This window comes from Phascolarctos cinereus, unplaced genomic scaffold (assembly GCF_003287225.1).
Source record: "Phascolarctos cinereus isolate Bilbo 61053 unplaced genomic scaffold, phaCin_HiC Scaffold_1;HRSCAF=81, whole genome shotgun sequence".
Lineage (NCBI taxonomy): Eukaryota > Metazoa > Chordata > Mammalia > Diprotodontia > Phascolarctidae > Phascolarctos > Phascolarctos cinereus.
This window is the reverse complement of record NW_027555514.1, coordinates 194,182,977-194,199,620: the sequence shown is the minus strand read 5'-3', so window position 1 is coordinate 194,199,620 and position 16,644 is coordinate 194,182,977. Positions and strand designations below refer to the sequence as shown.

The window sequence follows — 16,644 nt, the reverse complement described above, 5'->3', positions numbered from 1 at the left end:
GTTCCCACTTTTTGTTAAGTGAAGGCAAGATGATCACTTGTTAGGGATGCTATAGAGAGAGGGGCTTTCTTTTGAGGTATGGGTTGAGCTAGTTAACCTCTGAGATCCCATCCAACTCTTATTGTGTGATTCTGTGCTTGTCCTGTCTTGCTGTGATGTGTTATGTGAACATTAGAACCAAATCTTTTATCAGGAACCATAAGAATATTGAGCTAGCTACTTTAGAAAATTGTGCTTTTTAGTGGGCTGACACTGAGGTGGGATGGGAGTGGGACTGAAAAATTGTTTACTTGGTTATGCCTTCTGCCAGATTCCAAGCTTAATGTGTAGTGTTTAACCTACGGAGTCTAAATGAAATGTTATCTTTTTCAACCCCTTGCTTAAATCCTGTAAACCCTGGAGCCTAGGGGAGGTTTACAGATTTTATGAAAGCCAGAGACTATACATCTTCATTAATCTGCTATGGTCTTAGAGTTGATGAAGGTAAACTAGGAAATATTGACTCTACCTTCATCATTCATTTCCTGTCACTGGGATGACCTCAACTCTTATTTTATTTATGTTTATAAATTTCTTGACATTTTGACACAAAAAAGCTCAAGTAAACCCACTCACAAAGTACATTCCCTGAGAAAAAAGGTTAATTACTAATTAACAGAAAGAAGGGATATGTCCTTTAATTTGGCCAGTATAGTACTAATGTTAGCTATTGTAGTTGATCGGAGTTTTGTTATCTCTGCACGTTGGCATTATTTACACTGTTGTAGTTATTTTGTATGTTGTTTTTAGCTGTTTTCTTTACTTTGCATAACTGTATACATGTCTTTCCATGCTTTTTGTTTTGTTTTGTTTCGTTTTTAACTTAAATTTTTTTTGGTTACATTTTAAGTTCCAAACTGTCTCCCTTCCTCCCCACCCCACACTAGAGAAGGCCACCATTTGACACAAATTTATAAATATATGTAAAACCATACTATGCTTACTTCTGTTTATCAGTTCTTTTTCTGGAGGTGGATAGCATCTTCCTTTATAGATCTTTATAGTTGATTTGAATATTTATAGTACTCAGAATTATTTGGTTGTTCATAATTATTCTTTGAACAACATTGCTATTACTGTATGGACATTCTCTTGTTTCTGCTCACTTTTCATTATTTCATGCAAGTCTTCCCATGTTCTTCTAAAATCAACTAGCTTTTCTGGTTGCATTTCTTATAGTGCAGTAGTATTCCATCAATCATATGTGACAACTTGTTTGGCCCAATAGATGGGCATCCTCTCAGTTTCTTGTTCTTTGCCACCACAAAAAGAACCATTATAAATATTTTAGAACATATAGACTTTCTTTTTTCCCTAATCACCTTGGGAAACAGACCCAGTAGTGGTATTGCTGGGTCAAAGGGTATATCCATGTTTGTTTGTTTGTTTGTTTTAAGCAAATTCACCACATTCATCATTCCACATGGCACCATAGTATACCATTACATTCATGTGTCAGAGTTTGCTCAGCTATTCCAATGACTGGGCACATACTTTGTTTCCAGAATTTGTTACTACAAATGATAGCACTGTGAATGTTTTTGTACATAGTCATCTTTTCTTGCTGTCAGTAAGCTTAGAGTATATACTCCTAGTAGTGAGATCTTCTGTTTCCTTTTATTAGAAGCTCTAAATTTAAAAAAAACAAATGATGATAATGAAGATTTCAAAAATGTATAGAGAAAATGAGACTTTTTGATTGAAAATTTTAATAACTGATTTGGTTGCATTTATTACTTATGGCATTAAATGACTATTAATTTTAGGATATTTCAAATTCAGTGGTAATACAGACATGTCAGGTACTTGTAATGAGATCATTCCAATATCTCACTTCTAAGACTTAGGTAGAGCAATTATATAATGACATTTTCATTAGGTAATGGTGAGAATTTGAAATATATGGAGAAGGAATCTTTGAGAGATTAAAACTTGATAAATTTATATGATGCTTCCTTAGCATCAGAAGAAACTTTTGATACTATTGAAATTTTTCTCCATTTCCAGGCATATTTATTCATTATGTTCTAGAGGGTTTAAATTTCTTACTGTTCCCTGGATTAAAAATATGAAAGAGTGACATGTTATTTACCATGTTGGTTTCTCTTGTATGTTGTTCCCCCTCTCCCATTTGAAATAGCTTTGTGCTATAAGTTGAACATTTCTTTTTCATCGTTATTGATTAATGTTTGAGCAGCTCACATTTTAAAAATTCTTTATTTTTATTACTCTTAAGTGCCTCTGTAAAGTAAAAAATATTCTTCTCCCACCAGAAACAATGAACAAAGTAACGTCTAATGACTGAGTGACCAAAGTGAAATTTGAACCATTACTCTTGAGTTTGTTAGGTGTATCTGCTTCTCCCACTGAATTTTATTAGAGTCTTCTATGGTATTAATTAACTTCTCAAACTTTTAACTTCTGAGTAATCATGGGGCTCCTTTTTGAATTTTTTTTTAAAAAGCCCAAGTTGATGATGATAGAGCAAAATATAGCAAATTTCAGAGAAGCAAGATTAAGAATTTATCGATATAAGTTGGCATATAACGTCTAATTTTTCTTTATAACCAGCATAGCTGTGCTTCAAGGGAAATTTTATTCTTTAAAAAGGTCATAAGAGATCCTAACTTTGGGAAGGGATATCTAGCTAGCTAGTTATCAGGGTAAAAAAGGAGAACTGAGCTTTTCTCCTTCTTGCTCTTGGCTGAAAGAGAAAGATAAATCCGTACTTGTATATGTATGATCCTTAGGAAACTGGAGCCCAGTGGTTATATAATAGTGCAGGGTAAGATGTCAGGAAAAGTTCAGGATATGGAGATGTAGGTAATTGATAACTGATTTGACATTTGTGCAAGCAGCAAGTGGTGACTGTCCTAGTTAAGAGAGAGCAAAGGTCTGTGGGTTAGCTCATAAAAAGGATAATAATGTCATATTCAAGTTGCCCAGAGAAATAAAAGTTCATCCCTCTAATTAGAGTAACTGTTCTTATGTTTCAGAGTAGCCAACATACTCTTCCTTAGTGTCCTTCTTTATCTGCTATCCAATTAGCACCTTCTTAAATCACATATATCTAAAGTGTCTTTATTTTTCCTTTGATGCATAGACGTGATTAACTCCCCTCTCTGCATTTAGTACGTTACTGCTGGGATAGGTACATTCTGATTATTCTTTGTGCTGCAAGGTTTGAGTTCAAAAGCCAGACTTCTTACAGAGAATAAGGAAAGAATTTCATTTGGGAAGGCACTATAAAAGCAATTAATATTTGTGGCAACAACGACTACTGTAGAGTTTCTTCTAAAAGATAGTCTGGAGTAATAGTCCTGATTGGGTTAGTAAACTTGAGAAGCAGTGTGATCTGGTAGTAAGCCACTAGGGGTTGGGAACAAAAGTGAAATGATGTTGATAATCCTGTTAGACTGACAGATACTGGGTCTGACAAACACAGAAATTTTGTGGATTTGGGATAAGATCTGCAAGACAGAACCATAATGCTACTTTAGTGCTCAGTGAGTACTATGAGAGATTGGCTGGTGAAGATCTGCCAGAATGTATCAACTGGGTTCTGATGACACATATTCGTGCAGAAACAAAACCACTTGAGAATTATTCCAATTTTATTAGTACAGCTAACTTTCAGATAACTGCCTAGCTTCCCCCCACCCCATTTTGTAAAGAAGAAATAAAAATTGTCTTGGCAGTGAGCATCTAAGTTTTTCTGCCAGCATAACCTGAACAGCTTTTCTTTTGAGAGGTAGCTTAGTATTATGGAATGGTTCTTCACTTTTGAGAATAATGGACACTTTTTAATGTCAGAAATTTCACCGATGCCCCATATGATAGTAGTTGCAGTGTTATTATTGAATAAGAAAACATTGGCATCTGCAGAAATCTACTGTGAATTCAGCAATGCTTTTAAAATAAATTTGTATTTTATTATAAATGTGCAAAATATGTACATTTGGAAAAATTGCAGTCCATTTGGAATGTATATACATATACGTGTGTGTGTGTGTGTGTGTGTGTGTGTGTGTCTGTGAGAGAGAGAGAGAGAGAGAGAGAGAGAGAGAGAGAGAGAGAGAGAGTCAGTCCTGCTATATATCTATATATCTTTATGGAGTTAAATGAAGATAGAAGTCACAGTGGTGCACATGTGGGTTCTTGGACTCTTTGCAATGTCTGTAGTTTCTCAGACATTCTTGCCCTATAGGTTGGGAACCATTGGTATAGTGAATAAATCATAGCAGTAAACTTGGGAGTCAGAAGACCTGAGTTCAAGTTCTGACTGTCATTTACTATTCACATGATCTTGGGCAAGCTAGTTAATCTTTCTAAACCTCAGCTTCTTTATCTGAAAAGTAGGGATAGTACTTGTCCCACTTACCTCACAGAACTGTTGTGAGGATAAAATGAGTTCATGGATGTAAATAGTGCAGAAATACTTACAAAACAATAGTTATGTAAAAAGTAAGCTGTTAATTTATTTTGCCTTGACTTTACTTTCACCCTAGGGATAGCTAACTGTCCTAAAGCCCTCTCAATCTTATCTCCTACAGGTAGACTGGGTACAGTGTGATGGTGGCTGCGATGAGTGGTTTCATCAAGTCTGTGTGGGTGTTTCTCCAGAAATGGCAGAAAATGAAGATTACATCTGTATAAACTGTGCAAAGAAGCAGGGGCCAAGTAGCCCAGGACAGGCACAACCTCCTTCTTTCATAATGAGCTACAAGCTACCAGTGGAGGAACTGAAGGAGGCCAGCTAGCAGAAGCTTGGTTAGTTTAGAACATGAGGGAAATGGACCACACTGAGACCCTTTTCATCAAGGGAGGGTGGTTTGGATCTGCTCAGAGTTGTTGCTTCCAAAGACGAATGGCCTACAGCAGAGAAAACCCTCTTCGCTTTTTCTATGCAGTGGGACTCTGTGAGCCACATACTGTACCAGCCCATCTATGCAGAGATGTCTTCTTTGGTATTCCAGCCATTATCTTAACTGAAGTGTTTCTCATGAGTGTGGTGTTCTGCATTGTGTTCAGAGACTTGATTGAGCAGTAGGATGGCTTAGACAGCTGGGGTGTGGAGCTGGCTTGGGGCCTGTAGGCATTAGCTAGAGATTCACAACTTAATGGCAGCACTATTTGTAGGCATGTATGGAACCAGAGTGCCTTGGGCCTGCCTGAATGGGACAGCAAGATAGTCAGAATACCTTAGTCCCCTTCCACTATTTCTAAGCATTTAATATGCTACAGCTATTGAAGGCAGGGTAGATCTGCAGGTTCTGTTAGAAGTCAGATGGAAAAGCAGCATATTGCAAACATCAGTTCCTAGTGCTTGTTTGTACCAAAAAAGAAAACCTGGAGCTTCCCTTCAGCTGGGGCAGACCACCGAATGTGGAGAATACCATCTCAATTCAGATGTTTGGTTAGGCTGGATCTTGGAAAGAAGAGCATTTCTTATTTCCTCCAAGAGCAACAGCTTCTCTTATAGAGACTGGCTTTGAGGATTCCCAGTGTCCTGGGCCTACATGTTGGAAAGGAACAACTACGTGGACCCAGGATTCTACACAAAGAAAAGGAAAAAAGGCCAGATGGGTTGTCTTGCAGAGCCACAATGGTGCATGCTTTTGGCATAACATCCTTTTACAAGTATTCCTGTCATCACCAGGCTTTAGGCATGATTGTAAGCAAGACCACCATGTAACTGCTCGCCTTGTAGTCCTGACCCATAATCTACCATTCTAAACACTGGCTATTTCAGATTCTGGCCCAGAAGCAGCAACAGATGATGCTGAGTCATGCCCTGGCTTCGTCAGAAGATGTAGGATTATGGTACCTCTAGGTGATGAGGTCATTTTAGTCAATCCATTTTTAAAGAAAAGAACTTGTTTTTACTTTTTTCTAAATGTCTCTGACTACTGACTGTTCTATAAATAGATTATTTTTCCTTTTTTTAATATACATATATAAATATATATTTACCACTATTACCAGCAGCATACATACAGTTTTCCACCATCAAAAACCCATTTGGGGGCTTGTTTTTTGTTTTTGTTTTTTGCTTTTTAAAAAGGACCTTCATTCCTTCCTTGTAGTACAAGGAGTAAGCAGTCACCTTTTCCCAGACTAGGCTAACTAGACCTTCCATCATCTTGCCTGTGTTCAAATAGGTAATTACATTTTCTTCGTATGTTGGGATTTGTCCCTGTCGTTGGGGAAGTGCTGGTTTCACTTTAGTCTATGCCGTTTTTGTATGTGAATGTCTGAAGCTGGCCAGGGTGCTGTATTCTCTTCCCTCCCACTATGTTTTTCACTTCTTGTACAGACAATAGGTGAGTTGTAGAGCAGAGTCTACATAGATGATGAGCGGAGATTTAACAAACAAAACAAAAAAAAATCCTTACTAAAAATAGTGTTTTGTCTTTGACTATTCTGCGTCTCTTCTCTGTGTCCTAAAAGTACTGATTTATGATGTTTTAGCAGTTGAACTAAACGGTATCTTGGAAAGACCTTACAAACTACTCCTCTCTATATTGCCTCATTCTATTTAATAGGAAACTAGTGGCTACTAATGTCCAATTATCATTTGAGTCAATATAAGATGACTAAAACTAATTTTATAAAATCTGGTCTCCATGAGGACATTTTCCATTGCATGCCTTCTTTCCTAGTCATTTTTCCCCTTAATGCTATCATTTTTTATTCTTGTGAATTAATAGTTCATATTTTGAGGTTTTATCAATTCCCAAATAAGGAAAAGATAGTTGTGGGTCAAGATTTAATAGATGAACATTTTATTTTTAAAACATTTCTTTATTATGAATTTAATAATCATCAACATATATGGATATTTTACACTTAGTTCATACATGAGCTGTATAAGTTTTGTTCTCCTCTACTGTCAATATAGGCTATAGGAGGAATAAATAAAATATCTTATGATTAATTGAAGATAATGAACACAGGAATAGAAAATAATTCTGAGAATTGAGAATATGAGAGAAATCAGTCCCCTTTATTTTGGCCCTCTATGTATAAAACAAAGAATTCCCGTGATTATTGATGTCTCCAGGTTGGACACTGGCTGCTTAGGGATGCAAATTTGCTCCGATTTCTCTTGTTCTGTTCTCTAGAATTCAGCTCTTTGGAGCAGGCTATAAAAATGTCTACTATAGTACTTGTTGAAGTTTTGTGCCCTTTAAAGTGGTGGGCCAACAAGTGTGGCTATGTAGAGTGTGATTTCTGCCCCTAGGTGTGTATGTGTTGGGGGATTTCTCCCAGAAAACTCACAAGAAACAAACTAGCCTCCACCAAATGTATAGTTTCCTGCTAAAAGGCTTAACATAGACATCATTTGACATTTTAAAAAAATTTATATTCCTTCATTTAGAACTATGAGATTATCACTCAAGTAAAATCTGAGAGTTTGGCTTAATTACGTTACAGATTGGGCCTCCAGGATTGGGAAGCAAAAAGTAAGGATAAAAATGAATGTTAACATACCAAGCTGTAATTTTTGGGAGGCATAAAGCTAAGAAATATTTGTATTCTTATAAAGCATAATTTTAAAAAAGAAACTACTCACTGATACTACAGCTTACTTCATTCCTCAGCACTATAGATACTTTGGTATCAAAGTTTGGTTTTTAAGTGGTTGCCAACAGAAAATGGCAGTTCATCATAGTTGAGCTTTTGCATGTTTATTGCTTTTCAAAGGCAGATGTCATTGCAAAGCATTTTGACAAAGGTTATGGAAAGTGTTGAAAGGAAAGTTAAAAAATGAAAATAACAGTTAAAAAAAACACACTGGAAGTTGATGGACCTGTCAGATTGACAAGAAGATTTTAGTTATAGCTTCAGTTCTGTTCATACTTACTTTTGTATCCCAGAAAATGTTCTGTTCATTTATTATACACTTTGGAATTTAGGTGCAAAACAGTACATTGAAAGGATACTTCTGTAAGTTAGTATCCTAAATAAGAAATGAGTGTGAGTGAATCAGCTAGTACTTGAAATTGGGCAAGATCTCATTCATTCAACAAACATTATTGAAAACCTACCATATGCAAGGCTAAGAGGGTTCATGGACCTTATAGTTTAGTTATTGAGATGAGAAATATCTGCTTGTTAATACAGGATAGAAGGTGAAAGTACAGTAGGAGGTATAAAGAGATACCTAGAGTTCAGAAGAAGGAGATCTGATCCCAGATCTCGAAGCCTTATTTTGAGAAACGAGGAAAAGAAGCTAGGAATTACATTCCCAGGGAAGATGATTGATTAGCTATTTTTTTTTAGAGGGTTGGTGAAAATCAGAGTTTGAGGGCTGAACATTGTGTTAAGGTGAAACTGTTAAACACTTATGTCAACTCTTGACATATTTAGAAACTTGCTGTTGCAAGTTTCATTGACTGCCAGATTGACAGGAAAAATGATTGGTTTGATTTATTCTCTACTATTTAATTATTTTTTGGTTCTATTTTGATTCAAGAAACATTTTTAATCACCTGTTCAAAGACAATGTAGTAGGCAATGGGCCACAAAAATAAAAATCCTTTCTAGGTGGGAGCTTACAGTTTGGGATTAGAAAGGAAGGATGGGTATTGTTATATTTCCCGTTGTCATGGATTATGCCTTTGTTATCTGTTGGTGATGAAATACACTGTGGAATAGGGATTACAGGGCTGATTTTAGAGTCGAGAAGATCTGCGTTCAAGTTCTGCCTCTAACTTATTACTAGCTGTATGACTGTGGCCAAGTCACATAACCATTTACAAGGCAATTATTATATCTCAGATGAGTGGGAAGAGATTTCATATTTTGGGTTCCTCACACTGATGAAATTACAAGTCCAGGAAAAAAAAGTTGATATAAAAAATAGAAATGAAAAATTATAACCAAGAATTATAGTATCTCTTATGTTTGGAGGTAATATGGTGTAATGGACATGGGGCCAGGCTTAGAGGGAGTCCTGAATTCATGTCCTGCCTCTGACACATAATAGCTATTTTACTGGGAGCAAATTATAACTTCGTGCCTCAGGCAACTTTCTAAAACTATATGTTGGTTTCTGATTTGCATCACTGAGTGAAAGTTTCGTTGAACAGGGAATTCTTTACACCTATTTGAAATCAGATTCAGACCAAAAAAATTTATTTTACTGTCTAAACATTCTCATAATGGAGTGTTTCTTATAAATAATCCTTCAAGATTATTTTGCTCCTGGAGAGCTGTGTTTGTCCCACTGTCTGCCCATGGCACATTTTTAGGGGTCCACAAAATTTGCTGCTAGAAGTCCTTACCATGTACTTTGCCTTGCTTGAAAATATCTAAAATTTTATCATTGTGGGTATTCCCTGTACCAATGCAGATCTCATTTCCTCAATGCCTTAGGAAGAGGAAGAATAGTGGGTGTTTTTAAACAGCCTGGCTTCTGACATCTCCTCCTTGCATTCTCCCATCTTCTTCCTCCCCCTTAATCTTCCTTTGGGCCTCATTCTTCCCCTCACTCCTCCCCTCCCCCCCCCCGCCCCAGGTCTGAAATAGAGAATTTAAAATGCTTTACATAGCTGAAGTATACTTTAGGTTAGGAAACCGTTGTAGGATATTTTTTTAGAGATTTATTATGTACAGAATACTTACATATAATATGGGCTCTCATTTAACAGGGCTATTAGTGCCTTATAAGTATGACTTATTTCATTATTTTGGTCATCTGAACATAATTTTGTTTTGTGAGGGAAATTTTGGTGTTAGAGAACATTAATTATTACATATAAAAGCAAAAAAAAAATAAAGCTTGATGTGCATTCAATGTCTTATATTCTCATCCAGACTGATTACAACTTGTATGGTTAACATATAAGGTAGTATAACACAAAGTGGGCCAGAGCAAGAAAAGCTGGGTTAGAAACTGCGGTGGTGCAAATGAATAGGTGTTCCCACACACATTTCGTTTACTCTGTGGCCAGGAGAGATGTTAGATAGGCTGATGGTATCAACAGCTTATACTATACTGAGAGCAGTCTTCAAAACTACAGGTGGGTTTGGTACCTGAGGAGTTCAGCTGTTCAGGTGATGACAAATATATACATGACTCTACCTCTGTTTCTTTGAAACTTTGTCCTTTTGCAGCAAACCAATGCCAGTCATGAAAATAGAGGGGAAAAAAAACCCTCTGAAATTTTTGTTTCCCAAATACCTAAGACTAGTTCAAACCCAAAGTTTTTTTTTCCAAAAGTTTCTTCAGATAAGGAAATGACGTGGGTTCTCATGCAAGTCTGAAGGACAAATAATGGGATTGCTAAGGACTTTCAGAGTGAAGCGTGCTCTATTTTTATAAATTTAGAATGAGGGAGATCCTTTCTACTTGTAATAGGTGCCTGTGTTTTCTTAAGGTGGTTCCTTAGGACATACCCTGGTTGACAGTATGTATTGAGTTTTCTGTGTGCCTACCACTCATTATGCCAGATACTGTGTAGAATGCATAATAAGTAGGAGGCACAATCTCTTCCTTGAAGAACTTTACATTTTGATTGAGAGATGAGGTACATATGCATGAAACAAATTAAACAATCCTGGGAGGCTGATAATCAAGTAATAAAACATAATGTGGACTAAAATTGCCATTGGAATTCCTTTTGACATTTCTCCTGCAGAGAGGCATTTGCTTATTTGACTTTATTTTTATCCAGCTGTTGATAGGGAATATTTTAATCTGTGTAATACAACCTGCTTAATGTAGTTCATTGAGAGGCAACATGGTATAGTGATTATAGAACTGGCCTTTGTGAGTCCAGAAGACCTGGGTTCAAGTCCCTCTTCAGACCTCAGGCAAGCTTGTCACTTAATTTTTCAGTGGCATAGGAAGGAGACTGTCTAAAACAGGTGGGGAACCTGTGGCCTCTGTGCCTTGTGGCCTTTTAGGGCCGTGGGTATGGCCTTTTGACTGAGTCCAAGTTTTACAGAACAAATCCTTTTATTTAGGGGATTTGTTCTGTGAAGTTTGAATTCAAAGGGCCACACTTGAAGACCTAGAGGACCACAGGTGGCCTCGAGCTTCAGGTTCCCCACTCCTGATCTAAGATGAATCTGCAGAATAGTTATCAGTCTATACTGGTGCTGCTGGAAGCTGCTCATCAGGAGCTCCCTACCCTAAGGAAATCATGGACCTAGTTTATTTTTTTTTTTTTAGGTAATTGGGGTTAAGTGACTTGCCCAGGGTCACACAGCTAGTGAGTGTCAAGTGCCTGGTCTGAGGCCGGATTTGAACTCAGGTTCTCTCAACTTCAGGGTCAGTGCTCTATTCACTGCACCATCTAGCTGCCCCCCTCACGAATCTAGTTTAAAAAGAAAATGTGGTCTATCACTGGTCTGAACTAAATTGTATCCTTTCTGTGTAAGGACCAGCTTCATCACTATGGTGGCTGTAGGGTGGTAAGGTTTTCCAGTCGCATCAGTTTAGGAAGACTATCTACTAAATTGTAGAGGGATTGAAATTAGCTTCAGTGGAGACACTCCCTTCCTTGAATTCCCGTGGTTAGTGGCCATGGCTCCTTTAAACTTTGGCTTTAATCACCTGTGAAATGAGGATAATAACACCCATCTCAGGGTTGTTTTGGAGATCAAATAAGATAAAGTGTGAAGCACTTTGCAACTTTAAAGCACTATGTAAGTGCTAGCCTGTTATTACTACAGTCTCCCACTGGGGACTCCCAACCATTGAGAGAGTTGGCTATTCTGTGTGTTATTTAGGAGGGGAATCACAGGAGTCCCCCAAAACAATTTGGGTAGTTTCAAACTGGTGGATCTTGTTCTATGAAGCCCAGTTGGATTGCTCAGGAATGTAGGGTAGAGTGATAGTTTTTCCATTTCTGAGGAAATTTAATTTCAGAAATGGCAGGTCTCCTCTCCCCATGTAGAATTGTATTGGAGAAAGAACACTAATGTAAGAGAGATGGATTCTAGTCTAGTGTGTAAACTTTCTTATTTCTAAAGTGAGGTAAAGGGTCCAGATGATAATTATCAGGAAATATTGAATAACTACTATGGTCTTCTTAGGCCATCATGTAAGATGCTAAGGGTACAAAAGAGCCCTTGGCATTTAGTGAAACACACATATATGTATGTATAGGACATATATACAGTGATCTCTAAAGGTCTTTTCTGGCTATAAAAATTCTATAATTTTGAACAGTACATCTTGTACTCTCATACCTAACAAGTTCTTCCTATGTTCTAAGCACTGCATTAAGTTCTGGAGATACAGAAAGAGGCAGAAGATAGTCCCTGCCCTCAAGAAGCTTTACCATCTAATGGGGGAGACAACATGCAAACTTATGCAAAGCAAGCTATATACAGGATAACTAGGAAATGATTAACAAAGTGAAGGCACTGGAATAAGAAGGGATTGGGGAACGCTTCCAGTACCAGCTGTCATTTTGTAAGGTCTTCCTCTAGTCTTCTCCCTCCGTGGGAGATTTTCAGCTTACACAAAATTTAGCTTGCACATAGATTTAGAGATGGAAAGGACCTTAGGAGGACATCTAGTCTAATACCTTATTTTATATATGTGAAAATAGGCCCAGAGATTAAGTAACTTGCCCCAGGTCTCTCATGTAGAGCCCAGACTTGAACACCGACTCTCTGATGCTAAAACCAGTGCTCTTTCCACTGTAGTGTGTTGCTTTAGGCTAGCCACAGCTTAAATGTATTTTAAAAAAAACCCAAAAACCAAAACCTGGCCTTGATTGCTCTAAAAGGTGTTCTGTCTAATCTGTCAGCTGCCTGAAGGCTAATTTAGTATTCTACTTTAATACCTGCTCCCCTGTATAACCATCATTGTCAGTGTGACATTGCCAGTTTGATTATAGGGCTTATGAGTCATTCTGTTACTTTCCTTCCATTCACTTTATCTTATTCAAAATTGCCACCCCCAGAGATACTTTAACATTTTTTCTCTGCTTGGTTCATAAAATAGTGAAGATGGAAGGAACCTCGTCTTCCCTGCCCCCAGAAATTGATGTAACTAAAACTAACCCAGCAGAAATATTAGTGTTGACCCTCATTTTTTAAAAAATCTCTTATCTAACTGTTAGCTCTGTGTTACCGTATGTTTCTTTTTGGTATGTGAGCGCTCATTGAATTTCTTGCCATCTGATTATTTTTCTCGAACATCAATTCCTAATGCACTATGTTACTATGTTTTCCAAATTTCTCCTGACTTTTTCTTCTGCCCAAATTTCTTTTGTTCCTTATAGCATTCCTACCCTCTTTTGTTATTGTTGTTGTTGTTGTTGTTGTTGTTTTCATTTTTATCTCCCTGGTCTGCTCTGCTATCCATGATTCTTCAAAACAATTGCTTTGCCTGGAAGGAAGCTTAGCCTCAAGTGTACCCTGCCTCCATGAATGAATATACATTTATCTGTGTAGCTATATTTATGTAGAGATACAACATATAAAGTAGCTCACCTTTATGTAGCACTTTAAATTTTACAAACTATGTTCTTCATGATCCCATTGACTAAATATGAGGGTATATACAGAGGGCATTCATATGCTAATTGTATGTGTGTACGCATATACTCACCGCATATGAAAAATTACAAAGAAAGCTAAAAATGAGATACCTAGAAAAAGAGCTGGCTCCCCTTGAGTTTAATAAAGTTTGCGGTAAAATATTTCTCCTTGTCCTTATCCATACTTTCCCCCCAACCCAAGTATTAAAAAAAATTGAAATTAAAATGAAATCTTATGATAGTTTAAAAAAAATTTTTGTCACTTTCTAAAAAAAATTGTCGTTTCCCAGTGACTTCCCCTCTCCTGTCCTAATAGAACCCTCTCGAAATAAAAAACTACAATTGAGCAAAATAAATCAAGATATTGGTCATGTCTGACAATGTGTGCTTCATTCCATACCTGTAGTATACCACCTGGTGCTGTGGCATCACAGTAGTTTTTTCTTGATTTGGATGGAAATTCTATGAGATTGTGCTGCAGTATAGTATAGTGTCAGATGCAATTATTCTGATCACTGTGGTTTATTGAGCTTGGTGAGCCAAACCTTTCCAGCTCCTCAGGATCTCAAACACCCCAGCATACTTTTCTATGCAAACTACTGTGGCATTTTTTCTCTTGCATTTCCTTTGGAAGCTGCCAACATGTAATTTCTATTCCCACCTCATTCAAATGTGGAGGTTTGAATAGTCTCCTTTACAGAAATTACTCCTTCAGAATAATTGGGATGCAGTATGAGATTTGGTATTTGTTCCTGAGAATGAGTAAGATGGGAATTCAGCAATTTGGTTTCCTTGAAGGAGAAGTAGATAAAAGGGCCAAAAAGCTCCTCATCCTGGAAATTTGGGGAATAATAAATTACTGTCCCAAATGATAAGATTAACAGATATATGGTGGTTTCCACCTTAAGAACAGGGATGGTTTGCAATGAATCAAGTTGGAATCATTGGTTCCTATTGGTGTGTGTAACTGTTCTAGGCCTGGAAATATACTCAATAGCCAAGCCACTAGCAGACATATTCCTGTCTCCACTAATCTAGTGCCAGTGGCTTTAGTGCTATAGGTTCTAGGGGTTAATGTTGGGAACCCTCAGGATTTTAGAAGGTCATCTTGTCTACCTCTGCTACCAGGCAGGACTAAACCTAAAGCCATTCCGGAAAGATACTGCCTGTTTGCTGGAAAGTGTCTGGAATACATTGCATGTAAATAACCTGATACTGTCCCACTTTTCTCTAGTTACTATTGCCAAATAATTTGTTGTACAATAAATTTTTGTTGGCTAACTAAACAAACTTTTTCTCGTTTGTGACACTGACATACTTTTAAGGTGGTTGGCCAGGAGTACACCTTCCTTAATCAGAAATGAGGACGTTGCAGCATGGGGCAGACCTATCTAGAATCAGATCCTAAAGATCAATTTTCTACTGTACTAATGTTTCCCAGAGTTGTCTGGGGACCCTTAGGAGTTTTCTATGGATGGTTCTTTTTAGTCATGGTGGTGGTGAGGAGTTTTGGAAATGTAAAGGATTGGAAGAGGAGGGAGAGTTCTGAGAATAGGATTTAAGTTTGGCATAGAAGCAGTATAGAATTGATAATGAAGGTAATATTCTGTTGGTGATGGTCGAGCAAGGAGATAGTGGAGCCTCATGGAATAGAAATCACAATATGTTCTTCCTGTAATGTTTTCCCTTCTTTCCTTCTCATTGATCTTTCCATAACTTCTCCAGCTAAGAAAAGCACAGAAGCAAGGTAAATGGAGTGAGTTTGGCCCTACAGACTTAATACAGACAAAGGGTCTGCAGAAATCAGAATTGGAGGTGCGTGTAACAGGATGAAATGGGTTTCCAGCAGTCATGCAGTTGGTCACGTAGGAAAGAAAAAAAATCAGCAATGCAGATATAGGGAAGGGGAAAACTGGAACAAGTATGCTAAGAGTTGATCAGTAAACATTCAGATTGACATTTTATGCCTACTTTATGTTAAGTGCTAGGGATACAAAAACCAGTCCTTCTACAGCTTACATTCCACAATGTATACAGAGAAATAAGTAACTGATTTGAAAACAGATGAGTTAGCAACTTGAGGATCATGGCACATATAGTTTCTGAGCTAAGGCTTGAAGGAAGGATTCTTAGGAGCTAGAGATCCTAGGCATGGCTTGTACAGAGATTTGGAGTCAGGAGATGGGATGTAGAATTTGGGAGACCATTAGTAGTCCAGCCTGGCTGGAATATGCAACACCTGAAGAAGAATGATGTGAAATAAATGGGACAAATTTAGGCGATCATAGATCAAGAACTGGAAGAGACTTTAGAGTACATTCCCTTATTTGAAAGACAAGAAAACTGAGGCCCAGAAATGAAGTGACATAAGTAGTTATTGCCAGAGGTGGGATTTGAGTCTGTGTTCTCTAACATGAGAGCCAAGTAGGTTGTTACTCTCAAATTAGAAGGTAAAGGCCTCATATGTTTATCTTTGTTCACCTAGCTTGGACTACAAATTTTTCTCAGCAGTTTTTGTTTTGGTTGTTGAGAGAGAATGCTAAAGCAAAACAGGAGTGAAATAGATATACTTTCTCGTATCCTCCAAGCTTATTCCCTCCTTGTTTTTGTTTTGTTTCCTCCTTACTCCAAACTTACCTTTTAATACTCTTCTTTGCTATCTTTGATATTTCCCAAAAGTCTCTTCATCCTGAGCCTTCTTCATACCTTACAACTTTGTCACTTTATATTTGTCCTTGGTTGTATTCCTCCTTTTCCCTCCCATCTCCCTACAGCTACCTTTCACTCACCTGGTGTGCAATGCACCATGTTGTTGTTGTTTGTACTTTGTTTCGAATAGGACCAATGAAATCACAAGGTGATGTCTTGACTCACATGTAAACTGGATTTAAGTGAGGAATTGTTGCACAAAGTCATCGGCCTCACTCTCCCGGTCATTGAAGTCCAGTGACAAGACAAAAGTCAAGATGACTGGTGATGGCTTTGGATACAGAGGAGGACGTTGGTGTTTTTGATATCTGACCAAGCTCTAAGCACCCTACAGTGCCTGCTTCAGCTGCCTTCGTGGCCCATTGAAACAAAATGTTCACTTCTGCCTATT

At 37.6% G+C, this 16,644-nt stretch overlaps 1 protein-coding gene across 1 annotated transcript in view; it reads left to right on the top strand.

Annotated features, from left to right (window-relative positions):
- Positions 1-13,925, top strand: part of KDM5A (lysine demethylase 5A) — a 107,673-nt gene extending 93,748 nt beyond the window's left edge. Inside the window, 1 exon segment of the mRNA XM_021001451.2 lies at positions 4,593-13,925. Within this exon segment, the coding sequence (XP_020857110.1) occupies positions 4,593-4,799 (207 nt within the window). The 3' untranslated portion in view covers positions 4,800-13,925.
- The last annotated feature ends 2,719 nt before the right edge of the window (positions 13,926-16,644 follow it).